Source organism: Crinia signifera, chromosome 3, assembly GCF_055691185.1.
Source record: "Crinia signifera chromosome 3, ASM5569118v1, whole genome shotgun sequence".
Taxonomy (NCBI): Eukaryota; Metazoa; Chordata; class Amphibia; order Anura; family Myobatrachidae; genus Crinia; species Crinia signifera.
The window spans coordinates 34,395,772-34,411,107 of NC_139219.1; the positions used below are offsets into that span (position 1 = coordinate 34,395,772).

Consider the following 15,336-nt stretch of genomic DNA (forward strand, 5'->3'; position numbering starts at 1 on the left):
GTTAACCCTTTAGGTGTTTCACAGGAATTAAAACAAAGTGTAGGTGAAATTTCAAAATTTCTTTTTTTTTGCAGATTTGCAATTTTAATACATTTTTCTAAGGAACACCGTAGATTTTACTAGAGAAATGTGACTAAAAATTGATTCCCCCAATTCTTTTGTTTTCATAAATAATCCTATATGTGGCCCTAGTGTGCACGTTGACCAAACTACAGGCTTCATAATAGAAGGAGCACCTACTTGATTTTGGAGCCTCCTTTTTATGAGATTATTTTTTAGGCACCATGTAGGTTTCTAGGCACCATAAGATGCTAAAATTTAGGAACCCCCCCACAAGTGACCCCATTTTGCAAACTAAACCCCTCAGGGAATTCATCTAGGGGTATAGTGTACATTTCAAACCCCCAGGGGTTTCACCAATTGTGGTACAACTGGGCAGTGAAAATGAAAAATTAAAATTTTTACACAAAAATGCAGTTCTGGCTCAAAATTTTTCATTTTCACAAGGAATGAAGGAGACAAAGCACCCCAAAATCTGTGCCCCAATTTCTTCCGAGTACGGCAATACCTCACATGTGACCAGAAAATACCATTTGGGTGCATGGCAGGACTCAGAAGGGAAGGAGTGATTTTGGGATTTTGCAGCTCAGATTCTGGTGGAATGTTGGTGGGTGCTATGTCGCATTAGCAAGACCCCCCAAGCACCAATACAGTGGAACCCCCCCCCACAAGTGACCCCATTTTGCAAACTACACCCCTCAGGGAATTCATCTAGGGGTATAGTGTACATTTCATACCCCCAGGGGTTTTACCAATTTTGATACAACTGGGCTGTGCAAATGAAAAATTACATTTTTTACACAAAAATGCAGTTCTGGCTCAAAATTTTTCATTTTCACAAGGAATGAAGGAGACAAAGCACCCCAAAATCTGTGCCCCAATTTCTCCCGAGTACGGCAATGCCTCACATGTGACCAAAAAATACCATTTGGGTGCATGGCAGGACTCAGAAGGGAAGGAGTGATTTTGGGATTTTGCAGCTCAGATTCTGGTGGAATGTTGGTGGGTGCTATGTCGCATTAGCAAGACCCCCCAAGCACCAATACAGTGGAACCCCCCCACAAGTGACCCCATTTTGCAAACTACACCCCTCAGGGAATTCATCTAGGGGTATAGTGTACATTTCATACCCCCAGGGGTTTCACCAATTTTGATACAACTGGGCTGTGCAAATGAAAAATTAAATTTTTTACACAAAAATGCAGTTCTGGCTCAAAATTTTTTATTTTCACAAGGAATGAAGGAGACAAAGCACCTCAAAATCTGTGCCCCAATTTCTCCCGAGTACGGCAATGCCTCACATGTGACCAAAAAATACCATTTGGGTGCATGGCAGGACTCAGAAGGGAAGGAGTGATTTTGGGATTTTGCAGCTCAGATTCTGGTGGAATGTTGGTGGGTGCTATGTCGCATTAGCAAGACCCCCCAAGCACCAATACAGTGGAACCCCCCCACAAGTGACCCCATTTTGCAAACTACACCCCTCAGGGAATTCATCTAGGGGTATAGTGTACATTTCATACCCCCAGGGGTTTCACCAATTTTGATACAACTGGGCTGTGCAAATGAAAAATTACATTTTTTACACAAAAATGCAGTTCTGGCTCAAAATTTTTCATTTTCACAAGGAATGAAGGAGACAAAGCACCCCAAAATCTGTGCCCCAATTTCTCCCGAGTACGGCAATGCCTCACATGTGACCAAAAAATACCATTTGGGTGCATGGCAGGACTCAGAAGGGAAGGAGTGATTTTTGGATTTTGCAGCTCAGATTCTGGTGGAATGCTGGTGGGTGCTATGTGGCATTAGCAAGACCCCCCAAGCACCAATACAGTGGAACCCCCCCACAAGTGACCCCATTTTGCAAACTACACCCCTCAGGGAATTCATCTAGGGGTATAGTGTACATTTCATACCCCCAGGGGTTTCACCAATTTTGATACAACTGGGCTGTGCAAATGAAAAATTACATTTTTTAACACAAAAATGCAGTTCTGGCTCAAAATTTTTCATTTTCACAAGGAATGAAGGAGACAAAGCACCCCAAAATCTGTGCCCCAATTTCTCCCGAGTACGGCAATGCCTCATGTGTGACCAAAAAGTGGCAGGACTCAGAAGGGAAGGAGTGATATTTGGATTTTGCAGCTCAAATTCTGGTGGAATGTTGGTGGGTGCTATGTCGCATTAGCAAGACCCCCAAAGCACCAATACAGTGGAACCCCCCCACAAGTGACCCCATTTTGCAAACTACACCCCTCAGGGAATTCATCTAGGGGTATAGTGTACATTTCATACCCCCAGGGGTTTCACCAATTTTGATACAACTGGGCTGTGCAAATGAAAAATTACATTTTTTAACACAAAAATGCAGTTCTGGCTCAAAATTTTTCATTTTCACAAGGAATGAAGGAGACAAAGCACCCCAAAATCTGTGCCCCAATTTCTCCCGAGTACGGCAATGCCTCATGTGTGACCAAAAAGTGGCAGGACTCAGAAGGGAAGGAGTGATATTTGGATTTTGCAGCACAAATTCTGGTGGAATGTTGGTGGGTGCTATGTCGCATTAGCAAGACCCCCAAAGCACCAATACAGTGGACCCCCCCCACAAGTGACCCCATTTTGCAAACTACACCCCTCAGGGAATTCATCTAGGGGTATAGTGTACATTTCAAACCCCCAGGGGTTTCACCAATTTTGATACAACTGGGCAGTGAAAATGAAAAATTACATTTTTTTACACAAAAATGCAGTTCTGGCTCAAAATTTTTCATTTTCATAAGGTATGAAGGAGAAAAGCACCCCAAAATCTGTGCCCCAATTTCTCCCGAGTACGGCAATGCCTCACATGTGACCAAAAAATACCAGTTGGGTGCATGGCAGGACTCAGAAGGGAAGGAGTGATTTTTGGATTTTGCGGCTCAGATTCTGGTGGAATGAATGGTGGGTGCTATGTGGCATTAGCAAGACCCCCGAAGCACGGTGAAATTATGAACCTAATAATCCATAGATGTGTGGTATATTTTAAAACACTCCTTTATACATAGGCTGGGTTTGTCGGGGCAAGTGTCACACTGGAAAATAGTTTGCTTTCTTATTCCCTTTTTATAGCAAACTTTGCACCTTTTTTGTCTCCTGCCCTTTTTTCCAGTGGAGGGGATTTCATCAGGAAAATGCTGCCCTGGTACAATACGGGGGCCAGTACTAGAAGTACTGGGGCCCTCTGCCTGCTGGTTCCCAAATATTAGGCCCTTTATGACTTCCTCTTGAAAGTGCATAAATGTACCCCTCTGGCCGGTAGAACGGAATAGCACGTAAGCGTTATACAGTGCCATCTGGATGATATACACGGCCAGCTTCTTGTACCAGATTTTTGTTTTCCGCAGGGCACTGTACGGCTTCAGTACCTGATCTGAAAGATCCACTCCGCCCATGTACCTATTGTAATCCAGGATACAATTAGGTTTTGAGGTGTGGGTACTGGTACCTCGTACAGGGACGGAGGTGGTACTGTCTCCGTGAATTGTTGTCAGTATAAGGACATCCCTCTTGTCCTTATATTTGACCAACAACATATTTTCGGTGCATATTCCCCTGCTTTCACCCCTTCTCATTACTTGGGCAATTTGCGTTTTTGGGAGGCCTCTTTGGTTCTTGCGCACAGTACCGCAAGCTGCTGTACCTCTTGAACCAAGGGCCTTAAACAGGGGGATGCTAGTGTAAAAGTTATCCACATAGAGGTGATAACCTTTATCCAGGAAGGGGTGCACTAAATCCCAGACAATTTTTCCACTAACACCTACGAGGGAGGGGGGGCATTCTGGCGGTTCAATTCTTGAATCCTTCCCTTCATATACCCTAAACATGTGGGTGTACCCTGAGGTGCTTTCACACAGCTTATACATTTTTATGCCATACCTTGCCCTCTTACTGGGAAGGTACTGGCGGAATTTAACCCTTCCTTTAAAATGTATAAGGGACTCGTCAATACAAATAAATTTTTCAGGGATGTACATCTCTGCAAATTTGGCACTGAAATGATCAATGACCGGCCTGACTTTGAATAGCCGGTCAAAGGTGGGATCATCTCTGGGTGGGCACTGTGCATTATCGTTGTAATGCAAAAATGTAAGGATCATCTCAAAACGAGACCGAGTCATGGCCATACGGTAAAATGGGGTGCTGTACAGAACATCTGTACTCCAATATTGCCTAATTTCTGGCTTTTTTACTATGCCCATATGAAACACCAGACCCCAAAACGTCATCATCTCTACTGCATCTACAGGGGTCCACCTAGCAAATGATGACGTGGGGTTTTGAGCAATAAACTGCTGGGCATATAAATTAGTTTGGTCCACCATTAAATTTATAAAATCATCAGAGAAAAATAATTTGAAAAAGTCAATTTCTCTGAGACCTGTGGAATCAAATTGGATTCCTGGCATGGCCAAAAACTCAGGAACCTGGGGCTCAAAATTGTCTGGTGGTGGGGTCCATACGAGATCAATTGTTGGGGGGGGGGGTCTCAGCTGCTCTACGGGGGCGTCTTTGAGGGGGTCCCTCATCACCAGAGGAGGAAGAGGAGCTTAAGACGAATCCTTCAAATTCCCCGCTTGCCTCACTGGCTGTGTCAGAGTCAGAGGCAAGCATGGCATATGCCTCCTCCGCTGAATACATTCTTCTGGATGACTGGGATGACATTTGGGATGACATTTGGGATGCCATTTTTATTTTTGTGTTACTGGTAGTGAAATGTTTCAACACGTGTATAGTGTAGGGGGGGGTACAAACTTTATTTCAACCCGGGGGGTATGTAGTGTGTAGTGTGTATGTAGTGCAGAAAAAAAAAATACTTTATACAGGAATTTGATCCCAATAAAAAATAAAAAATAATTGAAGGGGTTAAAAAAAAAAAAAAATTGAAGGGGTTAAAAAAAAAAAAAAGGTCCTGCGCCAAAAATTGAGCACAGATGTTGGTCAGTAACGTCCGTCACTGAACAGCGCTTAAAGGCAACAGGAATTTGATAAAAAAAAAAAAAAATAGATCAATCCTGTGCCGAAAAAGCTGATCAGTAATGTACGTCACTGATCAGCGCACAGTGGCCACAGGACACCCACAAAATCACAGTGTGTGGAAAAAAAAAATTAAAAAAAGACCCCACAGCACCCTCAAAAAAAAAAAAAAGGTGATCAGTGATGCGACACTGATTACCAGTGAGGGGCAGCAGGTGCACAACCTTTGGTGCAACTGACAGTGCAACTGGCAGCAACTGACAGGTATATATATAAAAAAAAAACCTCTGCACCCCCAAAAAGTTGCTGATCACCTCAGATATAGTGATCAGCACAAAAGGCGGGGGCAGCAGACACAAAATATAGCACTCTCTATCACTCTCTGTCACTATCTCTCTCTATCTCTCTATCTCTCACTATCTATCACTCTATGACACTGCAGCAGCAGCACTGACAGTTATATATATGAAAAATAACCCCTGCACCCCCAAAAAGTTGCTGGGGGTGCACAAAAGGGGGGCAGCAGACACAAAATATAGCAGTCTCTATCACTCTCTGTCACTATCTCTCTCTATCTCTCTATCTCTCACTATCTATCACTCTATGACACTGCAGCAGCAGCACTGACAGGTATATATATATAAAAAAAAAACCTGCGCCCCCAAAAAGTTGCTGATCAGTTAATTTATACTGATCAGCACAAAAGGGGGGGCAGCAGTCAGTTATATAAAAAATATATAGCACAATCTGTCACTATCTCTCTATCTCTCTCTATCTCTCTCTATCTCTCTATCTATAACTCTATCACACTGCAGCAGCACAAAATATAGCACTCTCTGTCACTAGCCCTCTCTATCTCTCTCTCTCTCTCTATCTCTCTATCTATATCTCGATGACACTGCAGCAGCACAACACAGCACAACACAGCACAGGAAGTCACAAGAAGTAGCAAGATCCAGGCAGTGATCAGGTAAGTATTTTGCAAGGTTCAGGTCAGTATACTGCGGCAGCTAGGCACGGTGACCGCACTGCACGCAATTCCAGACCGGAATGGCGTCTGCAGTGCAGTCACCGTTAGTTTAAACCCCCCTCCATGGCTGTGATTGGTTCGTCGGTCCGACGAACCAATCACGGCCTTTGGGGGCGGGGTGAGGTGGGGTGACACCAGTGTCACCCTTACACCCCGCGGTGATTGGTGCTGTACTTTACAGCACCAATCACCTCCGATCCCTGTGTCACCGGCGAACGTTATTCGCCGGTGACACAGAAAACGCTGTGAATGGCTGTTCACACTGAACAGCCAATCACAGCGATCGCCGATGGGGGGGCGGCATCGCAGCCCCCCTGGGCATGCAGGGACATGTCTGCTGTCAGGGACAGCAGACATGTTTAAACTGTCACCGCGTCTATAGACGCGGTGGCAGTTAAATGGCATGACGTACATTTATGCCATGTGTCGGGAAGTACTTCCCGACCATGACGTAAATGTACGTCAAATGTTGGGAAGGGGTTAATTTAACTTAAGGGGACACTTTTAACATGGGAAAACCCATTAGGGTGCTTATACAATTTTAAATCCCATACCATTGTATATGCGATAGAATGGCATACAATGCCATACACTTCGATGGTATACAATTTAAAATTGTATAACATCGGCTGTCATCACGCAACATCGCATACCATCGCATGCCTTATGGTCTGCGATGTGATGGGCGCCGTGCTAGTACACAAGTACCAAAGTTTCTATTGATTATGTGTATATAGGAAAGGGTTAGACTGGAATTACCAAATATACATTTATGGGCGCTGTATAACCCTATTGTGTGGATATATATATATAATATAAGACAACCCCCCAACATTTCCACTCAAAATATAGAGTTTTTTATATAAGTGCACCCGGCGTATAAGACGACCCTCCCACTTGGAGGCATGTTTTTCAGGGGAAAAAAGTAGTCTTATACGCCAGCAAATACAGTATATATCCTGAGGACGGGAAAATAAAAGTTCCCGAAACTTTGCTGAAGGACATGGCGTCTGACTAAATTATTTGGAGCTAAGAGAAACCCGATGTGCGCGGTATCTTGGAAGCATGTATGAATATTGTTACCAGCACCACGGTAGCTGACTACTTTGGGAGCGAGTGCCAGCATATCACAGAATATATATATATATATATATATATATATATATATATATATATATATATATATATATATATATATATATATATATATATATATATATATATATATATATATATATATATATATATATATATATATATATAGTAAGGCCCTATTCCTGTGTAGGAAGTAAGCAAGTTGTGCATTCTGTGATATTTCTTTCTGTGTTATCCCGCAGGGTGTACAATTATGAGCCACTGACTGCGCTGAAAAATCTCAGGGCCAATTTGTACGGGAAATATGTGGCTCTACGTGGCACAGTTGTGCGAGTCAGTAACATTAAACCAATATGCAACAAAATGGCCTTTATATGCAATATGTGCGGTGATGTACAGAGCCTTCCCCTTCCTGATGGAAAGTACACCGTTCCAACAAAGGTATTATCATTCCTTACCATACAATAGGCCGTGTGTATTTTTGTTTCGATGCAGTTAAACCATCTTAACCCAATATCAACCCTCCCACCCTCTGCTCTTGTGAAAAGAAGAAAAAATGTGGTAAATCTTCTGACAGTGCAGACCTTATGTCACCGTTATTATTCCACTTTATAGAAAGAGATCACTAAATATGGGTTTGTTTAGTAAATTATTTCCCTGTCTGTAGTTGATTTTTAATTATAAAAGCATTTATTATGATTCATTTTCCTTTTTATAGAACTAACATTGAAATTAAGTATTTTTATTGCCCCATCAGAATGGTCATAGGAATTCTTAAAAAAAAATAAAGTGTTTACAGGAATTCTCTCCTCATGTGTGCACACCGCACCCAGAAGCTGAAGACGTACGTTTCACCTTAAAGCAGGTAGACTAGGCTACATAAAGGCCATTATTCAGATCTTCTCGCAGTACAAATTTGTTCTCAAAATGGGCAAAACCATGTGCACTGCAGGTGGGGCAGATGTAACATGCACAGTATAGAGAGAGTTGGATTTGTGTGAGTTGTTTTGTTTCTGTGCAGGGTAAATACTGGCTGCATTATTTTTACACTGCAATTTAGATTTCAGTTTCAACACACTCCACCCAAATTTAACTCTCTCTGTACATGTTACATCTGCCCCATTTGCAATGCACATTGTTTTGCCCATTTTGAGAACAAATTTGTACTGCAATCAGATCTGAATAAGGGCCATAGTGTGCATGTGACCAAGTCTACTTGCTTTAGGTGAAACGTACGTATTAATCTTCGCTACCCGTGGTGCACATGCAGGTCCTGGCAACAGGCACAGAGGAGAGAACCATACTACCTTACTATAAGTACACATTCTCTCATCATTGGAGAACAGTAACCCTACCCTGCTATGTCTAATGATAACAGGACAGTCTTTTACTATTATCTGGCCGCGAAAGTGGTTTCCGGCCTACAGGCCCCAGCCGCTCCTCCAGCATGAGCTAATTGCCGGAGCCTGTCCACCACCCACCCGATGCTCTGGGTGAAACACAGTGGCGGCGCCCCCCCAAGGGAGGAGGTATGGTTACACGATCGGAGGCAGCGGCGTGGAACTCAGCCCAGAGGGCCCAACTACAGCCCCAGCCCTCAGTGACTCTCCCCAGGCCTCAGTGACTCTCTCCCCCAGCCTCACTGACTGACTCTTGCCACCCAACCCCACCACGAGCACCCATGCTGGCTTTCCCTCTAGGGAAGATGGCCTGTTGAGCCCTCCTGCTGCTGTGAGCAGCAGAATCAAGCTGACGCTGCAAATGGCTGCCATGGGGCTGTGCATTCAGCAATATGTAAACCCCGTGTCTCCCCTGCTTAGTACATTGCACAGCAATCTGTATTGTCTCTGCATATCTGTTACCGACCTTGCTGTTGCGGCGACTAGTGGTGCCAATGATGGCTACTTAGGCGCTGTGCAGCTCGGCGGGTATGTGTTCCCTGAGTGATAACTGTACTGTCTGCTTATATTGTTGCATTGCCCACTGATGGCTGCCTTGGTGCTGGGCAGCGTGGCGGGTATATGATCATGTATATGTTCCCTGTGTGATAACTGTACTGTCTCTGCTTGTACTGCTACCTACCTGGCGGTTGCGGTGACCAGTGGCTCTGCTGATGGCTGCCTAGGCACTGTAAAGCTCGGCGGATATATGTTCCCTGCGTCTATAATCCCCAGGGTACATCTAGCGTATACTTGTATGTGTTATGTATATCTGTACTGTCACTGTCTAACTGTTAACTAACTGGCTGCTGCACAGAAATCCAAATCTGATTCCTAGTATACTCGAGTATACCTGGCCAATAAAGCTGATTCTGATTTATAGCAGCAATGCATCTTTACTTCCTTCAGCCTAAAACCAACCAGCTGCGTTTTCACTTACCATTTACTGCATTTACATATGGATAGGCAGCAGATGCAGTCCGATCACTGGGTCTAGAGCTTTCAACACTTTTTCATATGGGAAAAAAATTGTATACAATGTTGACTATACAAACATTCATAAGAAATGATCTAACAAATGTAAATCGTTTTGTGATTAATAAGTTCTGCATGATCTGAATATGCAGATGTGGTCTGTTTTCCATTCTCGATGGCAAGCAGTTGATAATACAGTGACCACATATGGATTTATAGAAAGCGATAGTAGACTTACAATTGGTCTATATTCACTGTATGCGGCAAAAGTGTGTTCCTTATTTACTACTGAAAGCTTGTCAAAATGACGGCTCCTGCAATGTACTCTTAACTTCGGGCTGCGACAGTTTTTAGTTTCATTTTGAGCTTTACAAAGGAGTAATTTTGTCCGTTGAGCGGCCTCTAGTGGTCAGTGACAGTACTTCACCTCAAAGAGGTGTGGAGTAGTAAGATATAATAAAGTTGTACTGTCTGTGTATTTATTGTGACATTCATTCTTTTTACAGGTGAACTACAAGTCTAACGGGACCCATTAATGGCCCGCATGCTGGGACTTGTGGTCAGCAAGTAGTTCTCCTGTCAAAAGCAATGTTTTTTTATTCTATTTTTCACACGTTAATTATCAGCCCTTTTATTGGGGGGTCCCCACTTCCCCTGGTACCCTGTCCAGGGCTGCCCAGCCACGGGCATCATATTTCAGCCGGGGAACCTTGTATAAAAAGTGTCCCCCGTCTGTGGCATGACACCAAAGGCTACGGAGCCCGGTGCTGGTTTTAAATATGGGGGACCCCTATGTCCTAGAGGTGCTGGTTTCTTAAATACGTTGGAACTATGCATCCCCCCTCCCTATATAGGGAACAGGACTGGCTCAATGAGCCTGGGGGGGGGGGCATGCCATTTTTTCTGTTATTTTTAACACAAATCTGAACAATCGCACATTCTCATTACTTACGCACATGTGTTAAAAAATTGCACGTTTCCGTTACCAAAGATCGGTAGAAATACATGCGAATTCTGTCTTGGGCTAAAACAATTTGCACCTTTATTACATTTGCGATTTTTTTATTTATTTTTTAAATCGCAAATGTGACATGTGCGATTTGATACGGTTTTGAGCAACCTGTCCCAAAAATCGCACTTATTACATTTCGCCCCATATTTGGTAACAGAATAAGTATACAAAGCAGATAACATTATCAAAACGGAGAGGTTATAAACATGATTTTCCAACTTATGGGCCGATTCAGGCTCACTCTGTGCAATCGGAATTCAGACCCAGCCTCAGTGGGGTTTGTGCATGCCCATCGGCAGCGACCGGCTTCGGCGAGTTACACATTCGCCTGGCCGCTCACGGAGGGGCGGGCGGGGGTTTGACATCGGGCCGTTGCAGGGGCATGCCCAGAGTTTTATGGGTGTCCCCATGAAAATGCTGGGCGTTCCCCTGGGAATGCAGACGGGCCGATGCCTGCCTGGAGAGGGCAGCTGACATCATCACCCGCCCCCCCCTCTCAGTTTAGACTGAGTTTTAATTCCGAAGGGGAGAGGAATCAGCGACCATCCAATTATTTCTCTCCCCTTTGGCTGCTGAGAGGGGATTTGTTCTCCTATACATCCACTTGCATGGTACCGAGGGGATTCGGCAGCAGGGGGTGGAGGTGGGGTGGGAGCAGTCGTCTGGTCGGGCGGTACTGAAACAGGCCCTTCGTCAGGCCGGATGAAGGCAAAAAATAGGTTTTTGCCTTATTCCTCTGCTCTGCACCCAGGTTTGCAAGTTGCCTTCCCCATTATAGTTATTGTCACTTATCCTTGTAATACCAAGAATAAGTCGGAATTTTTTTTTATTTGATATTATATAAGAGAGAGAAAAAAATTACCAGAAAAAAAAAAAAAGACTAAACATTGCGGCCCTAACTTTATAGAACAATAACAGCAAGGATTTGGTGTTTCAGTGTCCAGTACCAGAGTGCCGCGGGCGTTCATTCACAGCGAATCGAGGTTCTCCTCTAACAGTGACCGTGGACTGGCAGACCATCAGGTAAGCGGAGTGTGTTATATAATTCTGCAGCTGAGTATAGGCGTCCTTTGTCCGTCTTACGTAGATTCTCTATTTTTACATTTGTTTGTTCTTCGTGAAAGCTCTCCAAGATCAAAGTGTTAGTAATAAAAGCTCCAGCACAATACAGCTGTTAGTCATCATGTATACAGTATCCTGCATCCTATAACATAGGACTTGTATTTAAAACTTATTCAGTAAGTCATGAAAGCCAATATCCGCCTGTATTTCCATGTGAAAAAATATTGTGATAAATAAAACGATTTTCAAACGAACTGAAGAGAGTTCATGGTGTTTACTGAATGAGATTTATCGAGCCATTCGGGTGCTCGTTTCATTGATAAAAACATTGCAGGCACATTGACATGCAGATCATCCCTTCCTTTGTTTGGACGGCTGCATTGTATGTTTGCCCATTCATTTCTTTATAAGCCATCTGTATTTTGTCCTGTGAAGGTCTCTACCGAATGTTCATTGCTGTGTGTCATGGAAACGTTCCTCTGATTTATAATAATATAAAAACAAACATAATCAGCTCTTTTTTATTATTATTTTGTGGCTGGCTACATTGAAGGGGATATAAAAAGCTAATTAGTTTTCACTGGCAGTGTTAAATCGTTTAAACTTGATAAGAAGATGAAATCTTGTTTAGGCACACTTAGGGGCCAATTTATTAACATTATTTTTACTATAATAATGTGAAATGGGGTGTTTTCACACCCATTTCAGATTATTTTAGTGTCTCCTAAATACATTAAAGGGCTTTTGGAGCAAGATTTGTGAAAAACTGTTCTAAACCCTTTAATTCGCATATTTTGAGTAACCAGATCACATTTCCCATACTTAAAATAGGAAATGCGATCTGAACGAATTTACTAAAAACAAATTGTAAAAAAAAAAAAAAAAAATGCAGCAAGCCCTGTGATAATAACGCCATCTCCAGCTGGCGAATTCACAATGCTCCTTATGAATTCCCTACCGAGGCACAGCTTTTTCTGCCCCTAGGCAGAGAAGGCAGTGCGTGGACCGGGCAGAATGATCAGCTAGATGTGTGCGATGGACGCACAAACTAATCGCTGTGTGAAATAGAAAAAATTATACACTCCATTGGCAGGTGCTCTCATGAGGGCTGCCGGTGATCGGGGCTTCTTGCTGCTCCTGTGAACCCGGTGCAGTAAAGCATTGCTGCAAAGCGGCAGCTCACTTTACCACAGAGCAGCAGGTAGCCCAGATGAAGGACATCCCTCTAGGAGCTCTGATCAGTGATGCCTGGGAAGGCAAGTATGACAGTATGGGAAGGCAAGTATGACAGTAACAGTGGTGGGTCTTTGCAACAGGGAGGGGGACGGCAGCTACGGTGGCACATGCATAACTTGTGATTGGCGTATTTTTAACAAAAAAATACACCGATAATGCTGTGGACTGGCATCTCAAGGACAGCGCTTTCTCGTAAGCTCTGTCCTTCATGCAATAAATGATTCATCTGAGCGATGTCATCAATTATCGCATTGCGAATTGGGAAGATATGATCACATCTGAGGATGCGGACGGTGATAGTTCGGGCCCTTAGTGAATTCTCAGCAATTGTTATGTTATTATTGTAAATATTTCAGAGTCCAAGAGATGACGTCAGATGATCAGCGAGAAACTGGAAGAATCCCAAGAACTGTGGAGTGTGAACTGATTCAGGATTTGGTGGACAGTTGTGTCCCTGGAGATATGGTGACAATCACTGGCATTGTTAAAGTGTCTAACGTTAAAGATGGTAGGTGCCACCATTTTTTTTTAATGGCTTTCTTTTGGGTTGCCAGCTCATCGCTTTAAATTCTGATTCATAACAATTATACATGTTCTGTGGTAGATTGGAGTTGTAGTTGAATTTAATTTAGAGAAAAAAAATGGACAGCGGTGGGTTTCACTGACTAATACAATTGACGAATGAGAATCACATAATCCTATTTGTTCTATAGAAATGAAGACAAATGGCGCTGTCCATTCTTTTTCTCTAGCTTTTAGGTGGGAGTCCAATTAGACTTTTATAAAGACGGATGGACAACCTTAAGGAGTGTGACCGGGCTCCTGCCCTCACTGGCTACGCCCATCGCTGTCACAGATAGGGATTCTGGTCTCACGGGACCTGGCCACTAGGAGATTCCCTCTTATCATCAGCCTGTTACTGACTCCGCCCACTACGCAGTTGTTGGGTATATCGCTGCCACCACCAGACTCCTACCATGTGGAGTCTGGAACCTTGGTTACTAGGTCCTAATGCTGGCACCTGATTACTACTTGTGTCGATACGCACCTGACACACCTGCCTGGTGTCGGAGGTTTCCCCCACTGGTCACTGACCATGGACCAGGCCTCTGGCAGAGGACATAGCTTGGAGATGCTGGGCTCATTCCAGGACAGGCAGAGAATGTTTGGCATACTCCCGCGGGTCACAAGATGAACCAGTCGTCTTATGGCAGAAGGTGTTTATTCACTAAAGCCTTGAAAAAGATTCTTCCCTATTTCTAGGGGATCAGCATACAAAGATGTTTACAGCATTCAGATACAAGTAGACCCTCTTTATATAGTAGGAGGACACACTAGCATTGTCAGGATTCATCCAGATTCCCTGCTCTGGTGAGAGCCGCTCCATCTGATGGGGACACACGAGTGTCTCGCACTCGCGTCCCCTTCACTTGGTGGTGGAATCCCTGCCCGTCTCTGCTTCAGGGAGATGGGGGGGTTTGGAGAGGCGGCTGGGAGTGGCGTCGGAGAGCTCCGTTGTAACGGGGCGCGTGAGCGGCGCGAACGCCCCCTTCTGTCGGATAGCGGGGGCTAGCTGCCAGCTGAATGAGAGTGGCTCCATCTGTATATCTCACTGTCATTGCATAAATAAATCCAGATTATAAGTCAAAAGGACACTGAGGGGTGACACTGCTGAGCAATGTAGATCGCTCCGCACACAGCGATGTGTCAGCGCTACACACAGAAGGGCATTTAGTGAGATCGACGGGAAAATGCCCTGAAATTGCCCCTGGGTAGGCCCCATATCACATGTGCAGGAGTTTACCTTATGAAACTTCCCACAGAGAAACACAGAGGTAACACCTTGCACACAGCCCTGCAGCCACCCAGGCACTTTACCTGCTGTGCATTGATCAGCTTTAGAAAGTCTGGTCATTCATGAGACCTCCTGCTAGGAAATTAGCCTATCAGATAGTCACAGGAGCTGCCAATTCACAATGCATTTTACTTTTAAAAATACATTTTTTAATACTCTTAAATATGAATACATTTAAACATGTAACCCTACAACTGTTCATAGAGTACTACATATAAAACATTAAAACTTATTTTAAACAATACAAGTTTTTTGTCCATGTGACCAGGATCTCCGTATAACTCATGTACTCATGTGCATCCAAGTCCTAAATATCAGACAGTGTGATTTATTTTCATGTAGATTCAATTCTGCCAGTTCCATAGAAGTTGCGTAGGTCCCTTCAGGTGCCCATACACGGTACAATTATTGTATACAATATCGCATCTCATCTCATTGCATAGGTTTTGCAATGAGTATGTGCAGCACCTACTTTTTTGAGCTGTGCGATGAGATGTGTGACGGGAGCGCGCATCTCATCGCACCCAGCAGTTGTACTGTGTAGGGGCACCTTAAAATG

The 15,336-nt window shown here is 43.8% G+C and overlaps 1 protein-coding gene across 1 annotated transcript in view; it reads left to right on the top strand.

Annotated features, from left to right (window-relative positions):
- Nucleotides 1-15,336, top strand: part of MCM8 (minichromosome maintenance 8 homologous recombination repair factor) — a 66,235-nt gene that overhangs the window by 34,741 nt on the left and 16,158 nt on the right. Inside the window, exons 7-9 of the mRNA XM_083175621.1 lie at nt 7,441-7,639; nt 11,562-11,647; nt 13,279-13,430. Of these exons, the coding sequence (XP_083031747.1) occupies nt 7,441-7,639; nt 11,562-11,647; nt 13,279-13,430 (437 nt within the window). The remainder of the gene's footprint in view (nt 1-7,440; nt 7,640-11,561; nt 11,648-13,278; nt 13,431-15,336) is intronic.